The sequence below is a fragment of the Diospyros lotus genome, chromosome 8 (genome assembly GCF_014633365.1).
Source record: "Diospyros lotus cultivar Yz01 chromosome 8, ASM1463336v1, whole genome shotgun sequence".
Taxonomy (NCBI): domain Eukaryota; kingdom Viridiplantae; phylum Streptophyta; class Magnoliopsida; order Ericales; family Ebenaceae; genus Diospyros; species Diospyros lotus.
In genome coordinates, this window is record NC_068345.1 from 36,266,219 (window position 1) to 36,291,129 (window position 24,911).

Below are 24,911 nucleotides of genomic sequence, written 5' to 3' on the forward strand. Positions count from 1 at the left end.
CCAAGCCATTCTAGCTCTCTCTTTAAATACGCATTTCACTCTCTTTGAGCCCTTAAATCAAATCCATGGATTCTCACTCATCAATAAGATGAGGCTCATGGGAATATTGGAAATCTGAGTGCATGAGTAACATTAAAAGATCACTAATCGAAGATAATGCTACCTATAACACAACTTTTCACATGGAATGACAGGATGCATGAATTATATCCGTATCATTTCCATGTGATTTATGGCAGCATGATACAAGCATACAAATAATAGCAGCACAATATTATCATTTCCATGGAATCATTTAATCATGATAAAAATGTAGCACGCATTTAACCAAAAATTTTATAGCTGTTTCATTAAAGTCTGCGGAGAGTTTGTATGTTCAATTTCAGATTCTATCTTATTGGTCCTCAGAAATTCCTCACTGGCTGTCACCAGGTTCTGAAATACTAGATGCTGGGAGTCACCTCTAGATGCGAGGATGCTACCCTCGTGTACTAACCTCACAACAGTAGCCTTCTGAAAGCGATGGGTATTTTCTTTCAAACAATTCAGCCATGCATTGTGGGAGAATACCTGCAGCTCGCCATAATGATGGCCTGAGAACAAGGAGAGGGCAGCAGCATGGTCTCCTTGCTCCAGTTTCGTGCAAAACATTTCTTCATCAAAATAGGGGGCGGAGTCCGGCCTGCCTGGGCCAGGTGTTTCCATGTCGTTTCCAGAAGCTCAACCTGAGATAAGATTATAAACGCCATCAAGACTCTTTCTTTGGCAAGGAATAAATACAAAAAATTGTATTTCGCTGTGCCAAAAACACAAACATTTTCTCCGTTCTGCTGTTGGATAAATGAATGTGTGATAATTAATGCACAAAAAAATATAAATTGAATCCAAATATAGAATTTGGACTAGGAAATATGTTGGTCTGATGGGGGCCTAAGGTGGGAGCTAATATTATCTGAATCCTTCCGCATAACAAAGCAAAATATGGGGAGGGGTACTAGCTTATTAGTTAGTTGCACCTCAAAGCATACCTTAGCTCCATCCTACATGTGAGGCACTTCATTCTCACAAAAGTTCAGTAAAATCAAAAACATAACATATACAGATTTCTAGTTATTTAAAATTTCAATAGATTATAAGAAAAGAAGAATACCTTTCCTGCCCTGCATGCATTCATTATCATCCTAAGATGTCGTTTAGCATTGAAGTGGTAACCATAGTGTAGCATCTGCTTGTAGACAAACTCCAAGTCCTCCCATCGCTGCTCTTTCATGCAGGCATCTAACAATATATTAAATGTGTAGATATCTGGTATAACCTGTCCTTGTAATCTGCTATATTGCTAACAAAGTTTCCATCTTCCAACATCCTCAGAAAAAGACCTTTTGCTTCTTCAAACTTCCCATGTTCCAGATATGCTTTCAAACATTATATTACATGTCACCAAATTTGGGGAGCAAAACTTGAGCATATGGTTGAAGATATAAGCACCATTTTGAATGTTTCCAGCATCCAAACAAGCTTTAATTAAGCCAGTATAAGTCACTACCAGAGGTTTGTTGGCAACGTTGCAAATCTTGTCAATCTGTAAAGGCCAAGAGAAGAAGGGGGGAAAACACAGTTTACTTTGCCAAAGAACTGTTTAACTATGAGATAAGCAAATATAAAATATCCACAAGCAGTAATTTGAAACTCAAACTACATGATGATTTAAATACTTCAGGCCGCACCACAAAATATCTCGAATAGTCAAATAGTGAATCACAGAGCAACCCGACCAACCATTAACTGAACTAACAGGTATGAGTAGAAGTACCACATCCACATTTGTACATTATGTCAAATCATTTACAGAATTGGCTTGTGTATTTTACCATCAATTTGTGAGGTGGCTTTCCATTTTTATTCATGCACAAAAAACTAATACTTAGTTCATCAAACTCATAAATATATACCTCTCTTCACAGCTGAAATGTCACATTGCTGTCAGTTTGAACATTGATTGTCGAACAATTCTTTTACAGTCAACCATAACAATGATATAATTCAAGTTGCCCTAGCTGGAAATATTTCAAAATTCAAAATATTTCACTTAGAAAGCTTCAACTTTTACTGTATACACACTAGTTTCTCCTTAAGAAAAACTTCTTCATTTTTCATCTTTCATGCTTCTAGGCATCTAACATTTCATCCAAGTATAAACTGTTAGAATTGAAATCTAAATGTCTTAGGTTCATTACTTGGCCCCACTCTTTCAATAACTCAAAACAGCTGTTTCAAGGGGATCATATTATTAGAGTTGAAAACTGGGAATTGTTAGCAAATGATGCATCTCACACGATCCATGACATAGAGGAGCTCAGTAGAACTACAGCAGAAGCAGAGTAAGCAACATAAAAGTAAGGTAAGAGACATCAAAACCTACTTTGACTAGAGCCTCTTGGCACCTTCCAGCACTGCAGAGACAACGAGCAAGATCATAATAAAGAGCAGCAGAACCAACAATTCCTCGTCTTTCCATGTCTTCAACAGCCAATACAGCCTCATCAGTTTTTCCTTCCTTCCAAAGAGTACTCACAAGAACTAATAACAGGTGGTAAGAGAAGTCACTTACAAGCTAATGTTTTGCAACTAACAGGAGTGAGAAAAACTCTTTTATATTTATAAATTACCTTTATAAGTTAAGGCATTAGGAATAGAAGATTTGATCGCCTTCTTAAAAAAATCATGGACCAAGTTGTACTTGCCACAAGCAAACATTACCTGCATAAATTATAACATCATCAAGAACTCTCTTATCTTAAGTCAATATTATCAATAAGAGTGAACATTCACACTTCAGAGTTTGGAAGGTCATGATAGTCCTAATCGATATAACCACAATAAAGCACAGACATAGACAATACATGATACAGAGATATTAAAATGACTACTGTTAGAAAACCATGACTAAAATATGATAGATGATAGAATGACAAACATGTGGATACACATGCACTAACTTTTTGTCATCTTCTATGTTTTAATAGTAAAATAAAATAAAATACAAAGTGGAGGTGATTTTGCTGGAATTGCACAGCCAAGAGATGGGAGAAAGCAGCATCCTCCATGCTACATTTTCCTTTTTAATTTCTTTCATTTTATAGACAGAACTATTTCAAGGAATATAGTGCTTGACCTCTATTTTTAATATCCCTAACTATTCACACACATTGGGAATGGATGGTTAAGGGATCAAAATTTGGAAGGCCTAACATAGGGATAAGTATGTAAGGATCAAAATCTCGCCTGGAAATGTCATTTGCTAAGTTCAAAAAATAAAAAATTTCACAAACATAATGAAAACAGCAAAGGAAGTTGTAAATACAAAATTTCTCCCCAAAGATAACTCCAAAAAGCAATTGCACAATTCAATGTTTAAAAAAGCATGGTTAAGCACAAAGCACAGCAGGCTTGCGGCTTTTTTTGTGTGAAGCTCAGCGACTTTAGAGCACGATTAAAGCGCGCTTAATTTGAGCTTTGATTTGAACGCACTTTTACCTAAGCTCCAAAGTGCAATAAAGCGTGCTTTAGAAATACACTTCTTTTTTTTTTTAATCAAACAATATGAATGGTTGAATTTGTTTAAATTTTTGCAATAGTGTGGCTGCTTGTCTGGAATCCTTCTCCAAAAAAAAGCTATTATCAGATCTTAGAAATGTCTAAATAAAATCATATATACATTTTTTTTTTTTTTAAAATAAGACTCAGTTGTATTTACCAAGCAAAAGATATTGAAGGAAACATGTAAGTAGGTGTAAATTAGGGGGTTGCTAATTTATTCCTTATTGTTGTAAATTAGGGATTGATGATTGATTCTTGATTGTTGTAAATTAAGGATTGTTGATTGATTACAAATTAGGGATTTATTGATTAGGAATTGCTATAAATTAGGGGTTGACTAATTGGGGATTGTTGTAAATTAGGGATGATTTTTTTTTCTTATTCTTCTATCCTCTATATCAATCATGTTAATGAAATAGAAATGGTTTTTTTGCCAGACTTTTACGAAAAAAACAAAAGAAGACTCAACCAAAAAAAAGTCTTAAACATATTCAGATCCATTCAACTGAGAATTAGACCAGTTTGTCTTCCAAGTTCCATCAGGACAAACTAGTCTAGAATATAAATGAAAAATGATATCTCATCTTTTATATATCCCCTATGTGTTTTTGCTATGGTTGCATGAATTTGTAAACTGGTATAGAATATAAATGAAAAATAGTATCTCATCTTTTGTTAAATTTGTAGCCCTCATTTTTATTTAGTTTTTTTTTTTAATGATTGCTTTTTTAATAGTTTATATTTTTCATGCTTATTTATAGTTTAAACTCTTTATTTTATTTATATGCGCTTCACTTTGCTTAATCTTGCACTTTGTGCCTAAGCTTCGTAGGCCTTCTATACTTAAGTGCGCTTAATGCTTTTCAAAACATTGGCTCAATTACATTTGAGCCTCATACAGTCAAACACCCTAGGCTGGATACAAACCCATAACATGATACAGTGTAGTATGGAGATGACAACAGAGATGATGATGTGATTGTTCTCAAAATACACGGGACAATACGCACAGGGGACCCTACATCAGATAAATAGGTATGTTATAGATATATATGAAAATACTACATCTTTTAAATTTCTAATACATTTTGATTATATAAAAACAAGTCGACAAATCATTTTTCATATTCTACATATTGGAAAACAAGTAAAAACACAAGAATCTTAATGTATATATATTTAACGTTAGGTAGTTTTATTTATAAACAAATTAGATGTTTGGTTTCTGGAATTTTTAAATTCAATTACATGAATGAGAAGAACAAACAGGGATTACTATATTCATTTTTATTTCATCACTAGATTCAAGGTTCTGTTTCAGGAATGGACTAAGCAATGGAAGTCCATATTCCTAAAGATTGGCATATGTCCTCCAAATGTCCAAACTATCTGATTCTCAATAAATTAAAAATATTTGTACATACTTGGGCAGATGTCTAATCTGTGTTCAGGAGTGTCTAACCAGTTTTCCATATTTGATGTGATATCCAACAGGAATACAACATCACTAGGAAGCGTCTGCAAGTGTCTGTACTTTGTAAAACACACCCACAATAGATTCATTTAGAATTGGAAACAAATTGCTAATGTGATGAAAGGCACAAGACAATTATGCGTCTTGTAACAAAGTATATTTAAAAGATCAGTCAAATTACCCATTTAAGTAGATTTATATAGTAAATTTGTCTCAAGGCGATCAACAACATCATAGCATGCCTTGATCCCACTAAATGGGGTTGACTACATGAATTCTAACTTGTCGCTCATTCCACAGGAACATCACTACTATCAAATTAACAAAGAATGAAAAATTAGTAGTGCCACCGGTACACGAACAAGAGACAAAAAGATCATAGATCCATCGAAAAACTTTCTTTAACTTTTCAACTAATTTTATTTTCTTGTAATTAATCAAGTAGGTTATATAGTAAATTTGCCATGGGGGTATCACTATAACCAAATTAAAAGAGCTTGAAAAATCCAGTGGAGATGTTATCTACAAGATCAAAGGAGAAAGAGAGTACAGATGCATAAATTTTTTCTTTAATATTAACTATTATACTCTGCTCGAAATTCCATGGCCAAGGAATTTTCTTAACTTGCTTGTAATGATACTAGGATCTATTCATGTGTAGTAGTCCTACCTGTTTGAAGCCCTTAAAAGGGGACACACATACAGATTAGGGAAAACAAAAAAGAAAAAAACACAAGAACAAAAGGTGAGAGAGAGAGAGTGTGTGTGTGTGTGTTGTTGCTACGAAGTAGACACTTTTATGAAGGTGCCGTGGTTTGCTTTGGATTTTTAAATTGATCAATTTTTATGCTGCTAACCACATTAACCTTTTCTCATGATACTGATTTTAGCCACCTTGTCTTTTGTGATTAATGCCCTAGTGAAAAGGGACTGAAACTGGGTGTTTTCTGATGCTTATGCAGTCCTAATATTGTAAACCACATGTGGGAGATGAGCTATACAGGGTTTGCAAGTGTAAATCTCATTTTCTTACAGTCTTCCTTGCTCGGTGGCCTATGACTACAACATCAATCAAATTGTTACGGGCCATGAAAATGGAGATCATTTAGCAATTCAGGTCCAAGTGTAACACTCAAGATTTTTGTTTCTTTCTCAGATCAAATATGTAATATCCAAGAACTTTCAATTGTGATATATACAGGGATATTTAAGTTCAGATACATGATGAAATCAGACATTTTCAAGTGGTTACGAAAATTCTAAGACAAAAACTTCGTTTTTGAAGTAGTGGCAAAATCATAATTACCAAGTCCGGGTAAAAGCGAAATTCTTGGAAAAACTCCGCCACAAGTGTAATATTGGTAAACTAGCCAAAATATCAACCAAAAATATCAAGGATTAGCCAATGAACACCCTCCAAGTGTCCTTGTGAAGTGGAAGCATTCTATTGGGTGTTTGAGGATAAGATCAACGATGACGTGGCACAAATCTATTGGCCCGGATTTCAATTAAAGTCTTAAAGTGGCTTACCTTGGAAGTTGTAATAATTAACTTTAGCCCAAAAGTCTTAGAATGGCTTACCTTGGAAGAAAGAGATTGGTTACACCAAAAGTCTTAGAATGGCTTACCTTGAAAGAAAGAGATTGGCTTACATTAGAAGCCTTAGAATGGCTTACCTTGGAAGAAAGAGATTGGCTTACACTAGAAGCCTTAGAATGACTTAGCTTGGAAGAAAGAAACTGTCTTGGAAAGGAAGAGATAAGGGCCATGATGGGATCTTATCCTATAAGCCACGTGAAGGAAGATTTGGAGGCTTGGATTGGAAGAAAATAAAAGCTTGCTTGAGAAGATTGAAAAATTCAAAGATTGTAATGATTATAGGACACATGGCATTACTTGAATGGAAGCACATGGATAAGTCAAGTCTTCTCCAAACCTTTACTTAACCTCCAAGTTTGGGACACATGTCACCATTTGAGTGGTAGCACATGGAAGTAATGATGAACCCTAAATAATTAAGGTGACACATGGCATGCTATGATTTGATGGATAATTCTATAAATAGGCTTGAAATCTAACTTCCCAAGCCATCTCAAAAATTGTGTGAGCCAAATCCAAGTTACGTTGAGAGCACTTTTAGAAAGAAATAAGGTCTTGATTGTGAGGAGGAAGTTCTGTAAAAGAAAGAGAGAAAGTCGGTGAAAAACAAGGGAGAAAACGAAGAAGAGGCAAAGGCTTGGCAAAAAGCGGACAGCTGCAAAGATTTGCTGTAACAGTCTATCAATCGGAGAGGTAAGTCTGATTTCTTTCTATAATCAAGTAGAGGACTGAAATATGAGTCCGTAGGTTCAAACGGAAGTCGATTCGGAGTTAAAATGAGAGAGATATGACAAAAATACGAAAGGGTGTCGAATCTACCCCCAAGGCGTGAAAATAGGCGCCACCTATTCTTGGGGAGCGTGAGGGCGCGTGGAGGCCCATTTTTCCATGAGATTTCACGTATAAACCCCTTATTTAAGTACCTAGAATCCCATGTAAGATTATGTGAGGTTTAGTTCACGAAAATATGTATTCTATCTGTAGAAAAACAAACCCGGTAAGGTGTGAAGCCTTAAACATTTGAATCTCATCCAACCAAGTTGAGGTAAGTACATTATAAACTATTTATGATGTTTAAGCATGCCCATGAATTATGTTATATGGTCCCTCATGTTATGTTATGTTCACGCAAGTTTGAGGACCGGAGCTCAGTAGCGCTACGCACGAGGGTTCTTACCCCTACAAGTTGGTGGAACCTCTCGTGTCTCCATATGATATGTTATGTTATGTCATGACTTGCTTAAATACATATGATGGTTCTCTTGTACTTACTGAGACTCGCAAGAATCTCATCCCATATTTTTCCCCCAGGTGATTATGAATGAGGAGATTGGAACGTGGACGTGGAGTGTGGTGGATATTTGAAGATAATTTTTAATAATCAAAATGATATTTTGTAATATTTTCGATAATACACTCTTATGATATATGTACACGATTGCTACACCATATGTCCTTAAAGCTTATATAAGCTTATGAAAAGAGCCAAATCTCATTTTAAGTTTGGATTTCTCAGTATGGATGCTATTATGTTTGCTAAGTCTCACTTTCTTTTATTGAAGCCATGTTTTCAGTATCAAACTTGATATTTACACGAAAAATACTCTGAACCTCATTATGTTCAAAACTTTACTTAAGTTTATAAAAGTTTTGTTTCTCAAGTTTTCGTCTGCGCTAAACCTGAAGTTCATAAGAATATTATTATTATCATTATTATTTTTAAGCATGTTTTAAGTCATGGGTGTCACATAGTGGTATCAGAGCAGGTCTACTTTCCTGTAGACTCAAATTATTTCAAAGGAAAATTTTTAGTTTCGGAAGGATTTGTAAGGAAATTCTTTTCATGAAAACCACCACGACCCGTCCAAGCTTCCAGTCTCCAGGTATGTTATAAGAATTGCTACGCTTATGATTACCATGTTTATACCTCATAGATTATTCTCATGAGAGCATCGTTCCTTATGATTATGCAGTTATTCTCTCAAGTTATATTTATGAGCATATGTTGTTATATGTATGCACACGTATGAAGCTCATGTTGAAATAAGTATGTGAGAGATATGATTCTTAGTATGCGTTTTTCACTAGTGATATTGCCCCAAACCCAAGAGTTCATGATTATAGCGAAAATACTTGTTTAGGAAAGGCTTATTAGAACGAAAGCAATTAGGAATCAAGCCCATCAAGAAGAGCTTCCATAATGAATCCTAATTAAACACAAATCTATTGTTGAGTTTATTGATGTGTGATCGCGCTAAGGGCTTTGTCACAAAGACCTAAACTGTCTAAGGCGAGCTTGGGACTTAAGTGGTCCATGTGACCCCCCTCCTTACCTGGAAGCTCTTTAGTTGCGTGTTATACATATTGGTAGATGAAAAGATGGACTAACGAATCATAGTAATTCGCGAAAAGCCTCCCTAGTTAGAGGATTTCTGGAAGGTTTGGAAAATGATCTCAAGAAAACAGAGTGTTTTTTTTTAAAGACAAACTTAAACGGGTGCAATTTAGAAGTACTTATGAGGATGTGGGTAGAGGCCAAGAAGAACTAGGGAATCAAGTATGGGTATCTGATTATGGAATTAAGGATAATAAGCGTTTCAAAGACAAGGATCCCTTAAGACTTAAGGGCATGAAACTAAGCTATAACATAAGTCGCGATAAGCCTAAGACACAGCTAAGGAGGAAATAGTGGAACATCCCTATGTCAGGAGATTAGCTAAGTATGGTTGGAAATATAAAATTACCCCTCAAGTTGAATTAATGAGATAAGGCTTGTGCATTCAAGATGAACGAAGTGAGATAGAAAGCTAAAGGTAGGAATTAGCTCCTAACTTGAAGTGACCCTAGTGAGTTTAAGAATAAAAACAAGGTCTAGAGCACAGGCATGAGTATGAAATGGGAAAATCCCTAGCCGGTTGAGTTGGAATCTAGAGGAGCCCAAATTTCAAATGAATGGATTAAAGTAAAAGGACTAAAGGCTAAGCTACCATTCATGGCGTAATGGATAGATCAGACCCTTATCCTGAAACTTAAGGTAGTCAAGGATTTTCCAAAAGTATTCCCTAATGATTTGATCAAGATGCCACTAAAACGGGAAGTAGAGTTCACTATTGATCTAGTTACTGTTTCTGCACCAATTTCTAAAGCTCCTTATAGGATGGCACTAAATGAGTTGCAAGAGTTGAAAACTCAAGAGTTATTAAGAAAAGGATTCATCCGACCTAGTGTTCTTTAAGACTCCGAGGAATGATCTGGTGTATACCTCGTGAGTTCGCAAGTATTAACAATTGTTCAGGCTCGGTGGGGAATGATCTGGTGTATACTCCACGAGTGTTCTTTGAGACTCTGGGGAATGATTTGGTGTATACCTCGTGAGTTCTCAGGTATTAGCCACCACAGGGAATGATCTAGTGTATGCTCTACATGGATGGTATAGTGTTTCCCATGCTTATACTTTCATAGAGGATTTTGTTTTAATAGGATTGGTAAGGATTATGACTGCGAAATTCATTACCGCCCAAGTAAGGCAAATGTGATAGTTGATGCCTTTATGGAAAGAATTTAAGAAGTTAAGCCTCAAGATAGTTGCTACACCGTCTAGTTCTAATGCTCAAATGGTAGCTCTATCCGTCCATCCGACACTTCGTGATCAGATTAAGAGCGACCCAAAGGGAGATTAATATTTATGTCAAAGCTAAAATTGATATGGAGAAGCAGAAGGATTTTGCAGTAGCTGACGACAACACACTTTATGACCAAGGGCACCTTTGTGTGCTAAATTTTGAGGAACTAAAGCAAGAAATTCTAGAGGAAGCCCACTCCACTCCCTACTCGGTACATCTTGGAAGTACAAAGGTGTATCGTGATTTAAAGGCAATCTTTTGGTGGAGAAATAATGAGATAACTTATGTGGGTAAAAGATCAAATAGGGGTCAATACCCAATAAAAAGGATAGGACATTGGAACATGGCAATGGATCCTTACGAAAAAGGAATGTTTGAACTCATAAGAGAAAAAGTTAACAAGGTGTGTTGCAATCAAGTCAAAGATATGCATACAAAGGCCTGTATGGGTGGAAAGTCTTTTATAAACCACGTAATGGAAACAAATTAGCTCGATGATTGTTTTGGATTATGGGATGATCGTAAAGGTCTCAGCTCGAGTTCTAGGGTACCAAACAATAAGGAAGGATTTGCTAACTTGTTAATCTTGTAAAAGGATATCTTGAGACACGATATAGTGATTAGATCTTAACACATTGAAGTTGATCTCAATAGATCCAAGGAAGAGAAATAGGATTGATTGGAGGAATGACCCATAAAGTAAGTGTCAAGTTGAAAGTTAATCATAAAATGAGATGTCAAAAACATGTAAGGATTGTGGAACCTCTAAACTAGTTTGAGATGGACTGAGCATATGGTTGTGACATAAGTCTATAAGAGAATAAGGGTACACGGCCTAGTGTAAATCCAGAATATGAATGAAACTAGATGGACTTCTAATAATCCAAGATGAATTCCAGTTGATATTGGAATTCTAACTAATGATAAAAGATTGGTTAACAGATCATAGCACCTATGACGGTGGCAATAAGAGCATGAGGTTCCATCGTATGCATGATAAGTTTAGAAATTGAATGAGATCAGTTTTCCATGGTCTTTATTGATGATATACTCTCGAAATAAAGATGAGCATGAAAACATTTGAGGATTGTTTTAGGGATCTTGAAGGAAAAGAAGCTATTTGCAAATATGCGAGTACGTATGTGGGGAAGCTAATTGAGTTGTTGGAGGAAGTTAGAACCCTTTTGTACAAATGTTTTATTCATTGGGTGCTAAGGAGATTATCTAATTATCAACTTTCTTTACAAAGAATTTTTGGGAAATATGGAATTTTTATTAACAAATATTCTACAAAAACTTGATGGATCTAGGTCTCAAGGATTTCGGGAGATTATTCTGTAAGTTAAATTATTTTATGAGAATTTTGGAATTCAGGGAATGTATGGAACCAAGGTCATGAAGACCCTATGTAAATTTGAGGATCATAAGGGCATAATAAGATCCTAGAAAGACATTGCCTATAGGAAATTTTGGGATTCAAGAAATTATTTGAGTTGGAGTGTTGGCATCGCAGATTTCTCATATGTGTCTAAGGAAAATAGGCATTTGGTGTACATATGGGCATTAAATAGATATGTAGATATTTGGTGGATTGGTAATCAAAGGCGGGTAGTTTATGATTAAGGTGCTTGGGTCTTATTGACTAGTTATGAACATTTCGAGACTATCCTGTTGTTTAATTATTATTCAATTTGGGGAATTTGTTGAATCAAAGTTACAAGTCTGATAATGGATCAGTTTGCCCAGTTGTATGTTAAGAAAATAGTAAGATTGCACGGTGTTCTAATTTTCATAAGGACCCAAGGTTAACATCAAACTTCTAGAAAAGCTTACATCGAGCCATGGGAACAAAATTAAGTTTTAGTACAGCTTTCCATCCTCAAACAGATGGACAATCTGAGAGAACAATTCAGACTTTGGAGGATACGCTTCGAAGTTGTGCTCTAGAGTTTGGTGGTCAATGGGAAAGGCATATACCATTAATTGAATTTGCGTATAATAATAGTTTTCACGCATTTATTGGCATGGCACCCTATGAGGCATTATATGGAAGGAAGTGCAGGTCACTTATTCATTGGAATGAAATTGGGGAGCGAAAGATTTTGGGTCCAGAGGTTGTGAAGCAAACGGTTCAGGCCATCGAAAGAATCAAGATTAGTATGAAAAGGGCTCAAGATAGACATAAAAGCTATGCGGATAAAAGAAGAACGGATCTGGAGTTTACCATAGGTGATAAGGTATTCCTAAAGATTATGCCCATAAAGGGAGTCCTACGGTTTGGGAAGAAAGGAAAGTTCAGACCTCGGTATATAGGTCCATTAGGAATGTTGCTTACCAGCTGGCCTTATCACCAGAACTTTCGATAGTACATGATGAATTCCTCATATCAATGCTTAGAAAATATGTCCCTGACCCAGCTCACGTAATCAAGCATCAACCATTGGATATCCAGCAGGATCTAAAATATGAAGAGGCACCAATACGCATTCTAGCTCAAGAAGTACGGAGACTTCACAATAAAGAGATACCATTGGTTAAGGTATTATGGCAACATCATACACTAAAAGAGGCAACCTAGGAACATGAGGATGAGATGCGGTCCAAATATCCCCATTTGTTTGATAACCCCAACTGAAGGTAATTTCGAGGACAAAATTTATTTTAAGAGGGGAAGGATGTAACACCCGAGATTTTTGTTTCTTTCTCAGTTCAAATATGTAATATCCAAGAACTTTCAATTGTGATATATACCAGGGATATTTAAGTTCAGATACATGATGAAATGAGACATTTTCAAGTGGTTACGAAAATCCTAAGACAAAAACTTAGTTTTTGAAGTAGTGGCAAAATCATAATTACTAAGTCCGGGTAAAAGCGAAATTCTTGGAAAAACTCCGCCACAAGTGTAATATTGGTAAACTAGCCAAAATATCAACCAAAAATATCAAGGATTAGCCAATGAACACCCTCCAAGTGTCCTTGTGAGGTGGAAGCATTCTATTGGGTGTTTGAGGATAAAATCAACGATGACGTGGCACAAATCTATTGGCCCGGATTTCAATTAAAGTCTTAAGGTGGCTTACCTTGGAAGTTGTAATAATTAACTTTAGCCCAAAAGTCTTAGAATGGCTTACCTTGGAAGAAAGAGATTGGTTACACCAAAAGTCTTAGAATGGCTTACCTTGAAAGAAAGAGATTGACTTACATTAGAAGCCTTAGAATGGCTTACCTTGGAAGAAAGAGATTGGCTTACACTAGAAGTCTTAGAATGGCTTAGCTTGGAAGAAAGAAATTGTCTTGGAAATGATGAGATAAGGGCCATGATGGAATCTTATCCTATAAGCCACGTGAAGGTAAGATTTGGAGGCTTGGATTGGAAGAGAATAGAAGCTTGCTTGAGAAGATTGGAAAATTCAAAGATTGTAATGATTATAGGACACATGGCATTACTTGAATGGAAGCACATGGATAAGTCAAGTCTTCTCCAAACCTTTACTTAACCTCCAAGTTTGGGACACATGTCACCATTTGAGTGGTAACACATGGAAGTAATGATGAACCCTAAATAATTAAGGTGACACATGGCATGCTATGATTTGATGGATAATTCTATAAATAGGCTTGAAATCTAACTTCCCAAGCCATCTCAAAAATTGTGTGAGCCAAATCCAAGTTACGTTGAGAGCACTTTTAGAAAGAAATAAGGTCTTGATTGTGAGGAGGAAGTTCTGTAAAAGAAAGAGAGAAAGTCGGTGAAAAACAAGGGAGAAAACGAAGGAGAGGCAAAGGCTTGGCGAAAAGCGGACAGCTGCAAAGATCTGCTGTAACAGTCTATCAATCGGAGAGGTAAGTCTGATTTCTTTCCATAATCATGTAGAGGATTGAAATAGGAGTCCGTAGGTTCAAACGGAAGTCGATTCGGAGTTAAAATGAGAGAGATATGGCAAAAATACGAAAGGGTGTCGAATCTGCCCCCAAGGCGTGAAAATAGGTGCCACCTATTCTTGGAAGCGTGAGGGCGCGTGGAGGCCCATTTTTCCATGAGATTTCACATATAAACCCCTTATTTAAGTACCTAGAATCCCATGTAAGATTATGTGAGGTTTAGTTCACGAAAATATGTATTCTATCTGCAGAAAAACAAACCCGGTAAGGTGTGAAGCCTTAAACATTTGAATCTCATCCAACCAAGTTGAGGTAAGTACATTATGAACTATTTATGATGTTTATGCATGCCCATGAATTATGTTATATGATCCCCTCATGTTATGTTATGTTCACGCAAGTTTCAGAACCGGAGCTCGGTAGCGCTACGCACGAGGGTTCTTACCCCTACAAGTTGGTGGAATCTCTCGTGTCTCCATATGATATGTTATGTTATGTCATGACTTGCTTAAATATATATGATGGTTCTCTTGTACTTACTGAGACTCGCAAGAATCTCATCCCATATTTTTCCCCCAGGTGATTATGAATGAGAAGATCGGAACGTGGACGTGGAGTGTGGTGGATATTTGAAGATAATTTTTAATAGTCAAAATGATGTTTTGTAATATTTTTGATAATACACTCTTATGATATATGTACACGATTGCTACACCATATGTCCTTAAAGCTTATATAAGCTTATGAAAAGAGCCAAGTCTCATTTTAAGTTTGGATTTCTCAGTATGGATGCTATTATGTTTGCTAAGTCTTACTTTCTTTTATTGAAGCCATGTTTTCAGTATCAAACTTGATATTTACACGAAAAATACTCTGAACCTCATTATGTTCAAAACTTTACTTAAGTTTATAAAAGTTTTGTTTCTCAAGTTTTCATCTGCACTAAACCCTGAAGTTCATAAGAATATTATTATTATCATTATTATTTTTAAGCATGTTTTAAGTCACGGGTGTCACATCAGGGGCTTACGAAATGAGATGATAATCAAATTACTGTTTTTAGTGTTCTCTGGATCTAGGTTCACTTGGAATATTTTTACCCCTATTCTTTCTCCCTTTCCTCTTTTTCTTTTTTCTTTTTATGTTCTCCTTCTTCTTCTTGGCTGATAAGAAGGTTTAGTCAAATTATAGGATTGGCTCTTTCCACAAAAAAGCCATATGACATTCCTTTTGATGCCAAATATACTGAAGCCGGGTCAGAGGCTAACCAAAACCCATATCCAATATCCCAAAATAAGGTTGACTTGTTGAATGTGAAATCCTAGCTCTCCTTCTAAACTCATTCAATTTTTAAGCCATACAGAATCACAGGTACAAAACTAAGATTTTTTTTCATCTTGTCAATCACATTTGGAAATGTTTTCTGCAGAACAAGCAGACATCTTTCCCACACCAGAAGCACAAAACATTTACATCTTGAGAAAGGTTCAAGGATAACAATACAATTATGCACCAAAAGAGATGTTATAATTTCTAGAGTTGAGGCACAGATGGATTCATTGTGGCAGTGAAACAATAATCATTGCCATTCTTATGCAATTTTAGGGCAAGATTGCAGTCTTAAAACCTAAGAAAATTCCTGGTTGTCTGATCAGAAAATATTAAAAAATAAGATGCTACTGACAATGACAGTTGGTGGCACATCAGCTCTTATGCACAGTCTAAAAGTTTTTTTTTTTTTTTACCAGAACTTATCAAAGAAAAGGAAAAAAGTTTTCCAAACAAAAGCATGATTTAAAAAAGAAAATATTGGATAAAGTGGAATCAAAACAAAAGAAAGGATATCTATATCTATTGCTGGAAATTTCACTTTAAAACCAACACAGTATTCAAAAGATTAGACCAGAAATGTGTATCTAAGTGAGAGTTTGTCTACAACCAGACATGTCATCTTAAGGCTTATCAAAAATAATAATAATAATAATAATAATAGAAAAGAAACACTTTGTTGCAATAAGGGCAACAAAGAGCAACAAGAAGTAAATATTACCTCCATGACAAGTCCATATGTCGTGCAAGAAGGCTGTTGGCCTTGTTCTTTTAACTGCTGTAATACCCAAAATGCACCCTCCCACTGCTTCCGCCGCACACAAGCATTTAAAACCTATTATAACAGTTGACATGACATCTATACTTCAGCGAAGGTACACAGAAATAACTGCATATACCATTATTACTGGATATTGCAAAAAAAATTAAGCAGAGTCAAAGTGCACACACCCAAAACGAGAATGAAAACCAATACATGTATATTGACTGTACCTCAAAACTAAAATGGGGGAAGAAAAGGTGCTAACTCAAATGGTAATAAAAATTATTAATCATAGACCATCAAATGTTTCAGGAGATTAGGTGCAAAAGTACCAGAATCACATCTTTGACAATAAAATGGAGTCATCTCAATGTTCGCCAAATGGACAAGGTGCTACTTTTCATAGGATATAAGACCGCCTCCAACATGTTATAGTGGAAGACAGAATTTTCATTCATGTAATTCGAAAACAACAGATGCATTGGGCAGAATAAACAGTTGCTGCATGTAAAGTTCTGGGAGAACAAACTTCTTCATTTTTTTCTTCTTTTTTATTTACTTTTTCTTTTTCTTCTTTCTTTTTAATGACACCTTCATCCATAACCCTTCTTCTAGAGGTATCTAAATTTTTTATCTTCCTCCAGGTGATAAGATGTTAGACCAGATGTGTACAAACATGTAAACCAGGCTGCTACTTTTTCCTCTAAATTGTTTAAATGGTAATACTGATGCTAGAAGACCACCAAGTTTCATCTTCATGCCTTATTGGAGGCAAATCAAATGAAGAGTGAACATAGTTTTCAAAACAGGAACAGAAAATATTTACATACAGCATTGTAGACGATAGAATCTGGCTCCAATCTGGGATCCCACTTCTCAAGAACCCCAGTTTTGAACTTCTTCTTGGGAGGAGATCGCATGCTATCAATCACCTCAAATAATTCCTTCATATGTCCAGCTTGTCCAAGAGTAACAGCAATGCAATGATAAGCAACAAGGTCGGGATATGTGGACACTTGTTGCTGGAGAGCAAAATATTTGAGATTCAAAAAGAGTGCTTTAGTTGATTTTTCTCATCAACATCTCGAAAATAAATGTGAGATTATTAGCAGGTAAGAAGCATGCTCCAAATAATAAAGTTTATATACATTACCTTCATTGCACAAAATAAATTAAGTGCTTCCACTGGTCTCCTTGCTTTGCCAAGCACATCAAGTGCAGTAGTGTATATGTACCTGAATCATGAGTGAGGCAGCTCAGTTGTGAAGCAGCCCTATTCTAAGATTGTGAAACAAGTGATGACAACAATGTCAATAACGATCTCATGGGAGGAGGACTTGGCACATAACACAGGGCTTGAAGAATTTTTTACCATAAGTGAAAGCTGGCTCAAAAGAAGTATTAGGAAAAAAAGCTGGCCTGAAAAAATAAGTAAAAGCTAGCTTTAAGGTTCTTGAATTACAAATCCATCTACAATATTGCAAAAGCTAGCTCTATGCTAAGATGGACATGCAGCTATACAAGAAAGATAAAATTAGAAATGAGGTTATTCATGATAGGGTCGGAGTGGCTCTTATTGAAGATAAAATAAGGGAGACACGATTAAGATGGTATGGTCATATGAGAAAAAGACCAATAGAGGCCCTTGTGAGAAGAGTTGATGGAATGGAACAAGTAGTTAGCAAAAGAGGTAGGGAAAGACAAAAATAAAACTTGCTGGGAGATAATTAGATTTAATATTAGGTATATCAAATCTAATATCCATTGACTTACAGAAAATAAAACAATGGAAGAAAATGAACAGAAATCTAGAATTCATGTAGCCAATCCCACATAGAGGGATAAAGGCTTGGTATGTTGGGCACTAGGTAGTAATAATATTCAATTGCATAGAAGAACCCTATTTTAGTATGCTTTGTTACAACACACAAGAATTTGTGAATGCGAATCAACAGAAAAGTATAAAACTAGTGCAAATCAAAAGTACAATTAATCGTCAAATATTGTGAATATAAAACACTTAATTACCAAAATATTTAACAAATTTGAAGATTTCCATAATGAATTTAATAGAAAATAAAGTTGAAAAAGATAAACTACAGAACTATTAAAATAAGTTTCAATTATGTTTTCATATCATATAGAAAGTATATGCTAGTTTTGATTGATAAACAGCAGATTGGAAGAAAATTACCTAAGCTTGTGAGATTTGAAGCGATCGTGCAATTGAAGCCACTCAATAAGTTGAAGCACTCGCCTCCAGTTTCCTAGTTTACCCAATATCTGGATAATCCTTAACATTGCATAATCTGAGAATTTGATTCTTGCACTTCGCATCATTTTAGAAAACATCCACTCAGGCATATTAATGTCCATGCCATTCAAACTGTGAAATTAAACTAACTACCATAAGTCAGACTGAGAAGTCTCCCGCTAAAATCAATGCATGGAACTCTTAACAACATAACAACTGAGGAGCAACAAATGCTTAGAACCAAGACATCAAATTTTTCTGGAAGACATGCAAAGATGCCAGTGAGTCCTCAACTTCTAGCTGAATCAAAAGTGTTTCAATCCTGAAAAAGCTCCTGTTGCCTAAAATAGATTCTAACTGGAGAGAATAACAAATCTGAAAATTTTCAAAATGAGGATTCAAGGAAGCCACATTTCGTTGTTGCATGTTATCTTATAATCCTAGGGTATTTATAGGTTTGGCTTGCCTATTCAATTATCCAGGGAGTTAAAGCTTTTAAAGGACACAGTCATTTTAAATTCATATTATCAGGAGTGATGATAAACCATATATGTTGTTTGTAGCTAAGTAGTCAGACACTTGAAAATTAAGAAATTAGGATCCATCAGAAAATGCAACAACAATGTGCTTGGTAAGGAAAATTATAAGATTGGCATTGACTGGTAAAGTTACAGTAACTTAAGGGAAATTAACAAAGAATGACATGAAAATGTAAGTGCTGGACTATGAGAAGGAAAGAGGTACAAATTGTTACTTTTTATAACATGATGCATTATCTGCTGTGATTTTTAAAGATCCTTACAAGTAATGAGTGAAAATTCTGGTATATGTTAGTCACATGAGCCATACAATGTGATGCTGGATTCCACACATAATGCAATACAATGAGATTCCAAATTCTGTTGCATCTCTCCAGTTATTCAATTCATATGATACAGTTTTACAATTTCTGATTCCTTCTCAACAATTAAATCAACAACAAAAACAAAGACTGCTTGGAAAAGTTCATGCTGGTTTTTTCTTTCTGATAAACTAAATAAGATTTAAACTTGTTTTGGAACATTGTGAGGCTTTGTGTCATGCAATTCATACAACAAAGAATCTTAGACGCAATTCTCTACTTTAACCATCTCGGCTTGATTTTATAACATCCCCATTAATCTTCTCTTCTTTTGAACAAAAAATCTAAAATATCTAAACCAATCTCTTCTAGGACTACCTCGATCTTCAAGTCTTATTAATATCACATCACCCACAAATTTGTTTTTACTAAATTTGTTCATCTTGCTCAACTTAAAGTTCTGAATTCTAAGGTATTCCTCCATAATTCAAGCTTAATATCATAACTTTTTTTTCATCCACCAAGACAATATCATCTACATATAGCATATACAAAGACTCCTCTTAGATGTGCTTTGTGAATTCATCAATCATAAGATATGAAGAGATAAGGGCTCAGTACAAATCCCTTATGTGATCCAATTTTAATTGAAAAAGCCTTCGTATCTCTTCCACAAGTCCTAACCCATATTTTAACTTGATAATACATTCATACAATAACATGTCTATAAGCAATCCGAACTCATTTCTTCCCCAAAATCCTCCACAAGACTTCTCCACAGAGTTTTTCATAGATTCTTTTCAAGTCTAGGCCCTTCCATTAGTCACCATAGTAAGCAGACAGCTTCCATCGTTAACCTACTAGGCATAAAACTAAATTGGTTTTTATAGATCTCAGTTTCACTCCTTAACTTTTGCTCAGTTACCCTCTCCCAAAGATATGGGGAGGCAGGCATAGCATATGTTATGCACAAAGCAATGGGAATCTGTTCGACATCACAGATACATGGGCATTTAACTAACAATTGTGACTATAATCTGAAAGTAGCTGCAAGATAGCCCTATGTGAGAGTTGGGGGATTGTCATTTTTATGCACAAACTCATCCTTACTTTTTGCAAAGAGGCAATTTCCATAACTTGAACCCATAACCTTCCAATCACAAAGGAACAACCTTACCATTGCTACAAAGGTTCGTGCTAAACCCCTATAAAATATTAACATAGCATATATGTTACTAATAATTTGAAATGGACGTTTTTCTTGCTTAGTGACAGTCAATGAGTTGCTTGAAGTTGCAGTACCAGGTCAAACACAAAATTCTAGTAATGCTTGCGTGGCAATTTGATATGCTTAGGAGAATACATATTCTCCAAATCAATATAAAAATTATCTTTGTATCATTAGCAAAAACACTACTGGTAACTGGATCAATGCAGGTCTAAGACCACTGAATGAAGAACTCACCCAGAAATATTTAATCTCTGAATCAATAAACTTAACAGGATATTGCAGAACAAATCATTATGCAGTAGAAAGTTCGCATGTTTGAAACAATTACGGATCTGATGTAGTCCAACATCTATCCAAAGCATGAAACACTTACCACCTCGCTAACTTTTCGATCCTCTCGTCCATTTCCTTCCGGGTGACCCGTGGCTTGTCAGCGACATCATTTAATTCTTCTAGCGACTTGAAGGCTGCTCTTTCCACCTCCACTTCTCCATTATTAATACTTTCGGCTATAAGCCAATTTCTCCTTCTAAATTGCACATCTCGTCCTGCCATTGTTTCATCAGGAACACTGCAATTTCTTCGCAGTCCTTGTCTCATTCTGATTCCCTTAAGAGTACCATTATCAGTCTTAAATCTGATTCTTTCCATTTCACCATTCCTCTGGCCGTTTCTCACACCATTAATCTTGTTTCTTTCCCATCTCCCATTTCTAGCATCCCTATCCAACTTCCCATTCTTTCTCGCATCAATTTTGTTTTCTGGCACCTCCAATCTGTCTCCTTCAAACTTCAATTTCTTGGCATTCGTCACTTCTCTGCTTCCTCTCTCCTTGGCATCAATTTGGCCCCCAAAATGTTCTTCTTGGCCAGTGATTCCATTACGGGTAATAGCCTTAAAATCTCCTAACCTACTACCATCAGCATTCTTTGGGTTTCTTATTGAACTACCCATTTGCTTCTCGCCTCTTTCAGTTTTAACAGATTCCATGGCCTTCAAGTACTCCTCGAAAGACGGCTTGAATTCCGACTCTTTCTCGAGCAGCCCACTGTCAATCGACCGATTGGCAGACTGTACTTTCAACAAAACGTCGAATGGCCTGCCACTATGCGTCCTCAAACTAAAAAAATAACTCCTCAGCTTCACTTTCTTACTGCCCAAAGTGAAACCAAAAGTGGGTCTCGGCAACCCAGTTGAGAAAGATAGCCTTTGGGAACACGTATGTGCCCAGAGTCCATTCCTTTCACAGAGAGAAGTACCCATATCACCATTTGTCACGGATAAGAGACCAGCCAGAGACATATCATGCGAAGAAACCTAGACGAGAGAGAGAGAGAGAGAGAGAGATCCCTAAATCGGTGCAGAATTGCAGATTGCGTTGCGGACTGTGTCCATGGACCGGACGATCCGGAGATTCCGGACCGGAGCATACTGAGAAAAAATGGTGGGGTTTAGTAGTCGTAACTTCTAGAAGATAACCTCAAAAAGTTCATTCATAGAAAATAAAATATTAAAATTTTATTTAAATATTCAAAAAACTAAACAGAAAATGAATATCTTAAAACGCCATTCTCTAAAATTGATCCCAAATTGAAAAAGTTTTAAAATAATTTTTTAAAATCCCAATTAATATCTATTATACACTAATTTGGTCCTTATATTATACTCTAATATTTAATTTAAATATATTTTTTTATCATTTTAGTATTTAAAATTTTAAATTAATCTCCACTTAGCATTTGTCATTAATCCTAAATCATTAATCATAATTAATCGTTAATCATTAATCATCCTTAATAAAATTAACAACCAATTGATCACGAATATAAAATTAATTAATTTTTCAAAAGTTCATGTATTAATTGTTTAATTTATTATTTATACAAAAATTTAAATTATGTCGCTCTAAATTTGTATCATTTGTTTATTTTACTTTTTTTTTCATACATGTTTGTCTTACTTAGCCATAAAAAATAAATTAAAATTTAACTCTAAATAATTTAAATATTTGCATAAAGAAAAACAGACCAAATTAATACATGAATTTTTAAAAAAGGATATAATTTCATACTCGTCATCAGTTAATCGTTAGTTTATTAACAGTTGATTGATGACGAGTATTAAATTAGAATAATTTTAAAATTTTAAATACTAAATTAGTTTTAAAAAAAGAAAAAATAAGTACTAAATTAAATAACATGACTATTAAATATACTAAATTAGATAATATGACTTTAATTTTAATTTCATTTCAATTTTGGACCAATTACTCGACCATTGATGAGAATCATTAACAATTGATATATCTATTAAAATATAAATAATGTTATTTATCTAGTGATTCTCAAATTAGGTTAAGTATTTTATAAACTAAATATTAACTAAAGCATAAAAATAATTTTTTTATGAGAAAAACATAAATATAAGGGTGGATTGGAAAGAATACTTACCAGGTTTGAAAAAATTACAATACCTACCCTTAATGTCTAAGAAATAATAATAATTATTATCCTTGCTATCAACCGAAAAGACTAAATGAAAATTTAACCCTTTATCTCTCTATTATTTCTTTTTTATTTTCACTCTTGTCGTATTTAATTTCTAAAAGAATAGAAAAAGAACCAACAATCATTAATCGTTAATCGGTCAACGATAATCATTAAGTTATTTAAAAAGAGATAGAGATAATAGACTAAATTAACCTAGGTTCATTGCGATAAAAGAGGAAGAATCCAAATTCATACCCCCCAGAATATAAAGAATGAGTGTTATGTTGGTATTAATTCGATAGAACACGAGCACGAGAAGTTGCACAAAAATAATCATCCCAAAAACTCAAATTCATCGCATATGAAAAATAGAGAGAAAAGCTTACAATCGCATCTACCAAACCTTAATTGACAAATGATATTTCCTATCAAGTTGTCTATTCATTCAAATTTAAAATGATTTATATGGTCCCATATCATATTAATGGTTCCAAATTTAATTTAGAATCTATAATGATCCTTAACATGATAAAAAAAAAAGAGAGAAATAATAAAGACTTGAGAAGGAGAAAATGAAAAATAAAAAATAAGAAAAAATCTTTAAATATAAAAATATTTTATCTTTTTTTATGTTTAACAGCAGTTAACTAACAAGAGAGGAATTATCCTAAACTTTCGTGTTTAACTCTTTCATTGATTTTTGATGTCATTTTTTGGTCCAAAAAAAAAAACTAAATTTATATGTAGGAAAAAAAAATGATCGCGGTCTCCAATAATTTTAAACAATTACATATAATTCTATTATTATAAATTGATTAAAAATAAAATTTTAAATTTGTCCGGGGAGAAAATAGTAGCACTGATTAATGATTTGAAGGAAAAATAAAAAAAAAAGGAAAAAAAAAGTAACTACTAATCTTAATTAATTCTAAATCTAAGTAAAACCCCAATTTATCTCCAAATAAGTATAAAAGCCAGCAAATCCATAATGTAAATAAAATCCAACTAATCTTTGAATCACATAAGCAAATTAGTTTTCAATTTATCTTTGAATTGTAGAAGTAAAGTAATTTTTAAATAATTGATTTTTTTTAATTTTTTTCTCCATAAATACATTTTTGATTGAATTTTTAAACATATAATTCTTTGAATTTTCAGTTTTCTTTTTCTTAATAAATATGATTTTTCGGTTGTTCAAACACTATATTTTTGCTTCTAATTTAAAAAGTTGGGAATTTATTTGTCATGTCCTTACGATAAAAAGATATTCAATAAATTTTATTATAATATTAATCAAATACTGTCATGTCCTTACGATAGACTAGTGAGTCTCAAGTTAGGTTAAGTATTTTATAAACTAAATATTAATTAAAGCGTAAAAATAATCTTACGATTTAAAACTATTCATCTATTATTTCTATTATTTTTTCAAATATTTTCAAAAAATTTAAAAGCAAAAACAAGCAATCGAATAATGCAATTTTCTATTTTTGTTTTCAAAATAATAAAATTGAAATTAAAAAATTGACCAAACTAACTCTAAAGAAATTTTTTATGAAAGAAAGAATAAAAACAAAATAATATAAAATTTATACTGTTACATTTTTCCACTTTCTTCTCTATTTTTTCCCTTCAAATTATCAATTGATACAATTTTCTTCTACTTAAGGGTGAGTTCGGTATTTTTATTTTTAATTAATTTTTTAAGATTAATTGGCATTGTGGTCATTTTATTTTTTCAGCATGTAAATCTATTTTTAATGATTGAAAAATAATATCAAATAAAGTTTTTAGTCAAAAAATAAAATTAATAAAAGAGTTCA

At 34.2% G+C, this 24,911-nt stretch overlaps 1 protein-coding gene across 7 annotated transcripts in view; it reads right to left on the reverse strand.

Moving 5' to 3' along the window:
• LOC127807914 (pentatricopeptide repeat-containing protein At1g30610, chloroplastic) overlaps positions 1-22,020 on the reverse strand; it is a 30,422-nt gene extending 8,402 nt beyond the window's left edge. For 2 of the 7 annotated variants that reach the window (XM_052346136.1, XM_052346134.1), the window contains exons 1-6: positions 20,973-22,020; positions 18,468-18,659; positions 17,427-17,508; positions 17,104-17,295; positions 16,232-16,345; positions 2,670-2,760 (exon numbers count right to left, since the gene is read on the reverse strand). In XM_052346136.1, the coding sequence (XP_052202096.1) occupies positions 2,670-2,760; positions 16,232-16,345; positions 17,104-17,295; positions 17,427-17,508; positions 18,468-18,659; positions 20,973-21,901 (1,600 nt within the window). In that variant the 5' untranslated portion in view covers positions 21,902-22,020. Of the gene's footprint in view, positions 1-2,422; positions 2,581-2,669; positions 2,761-16,231; positions 16,346-17,103; positions 17,296-17,426; positions 17,509-18,467; positions 18,660-20,972 lie in introns of all 7 variants that reach the window. The other 5 variants (XM_052346139.1, XM_052346135.1, XM_052346138.1 and 2 more) reach the window with 4 other exon arrangements.
• Positions 22,021-24,911: the final 2,891 nt, after the last annotated feature.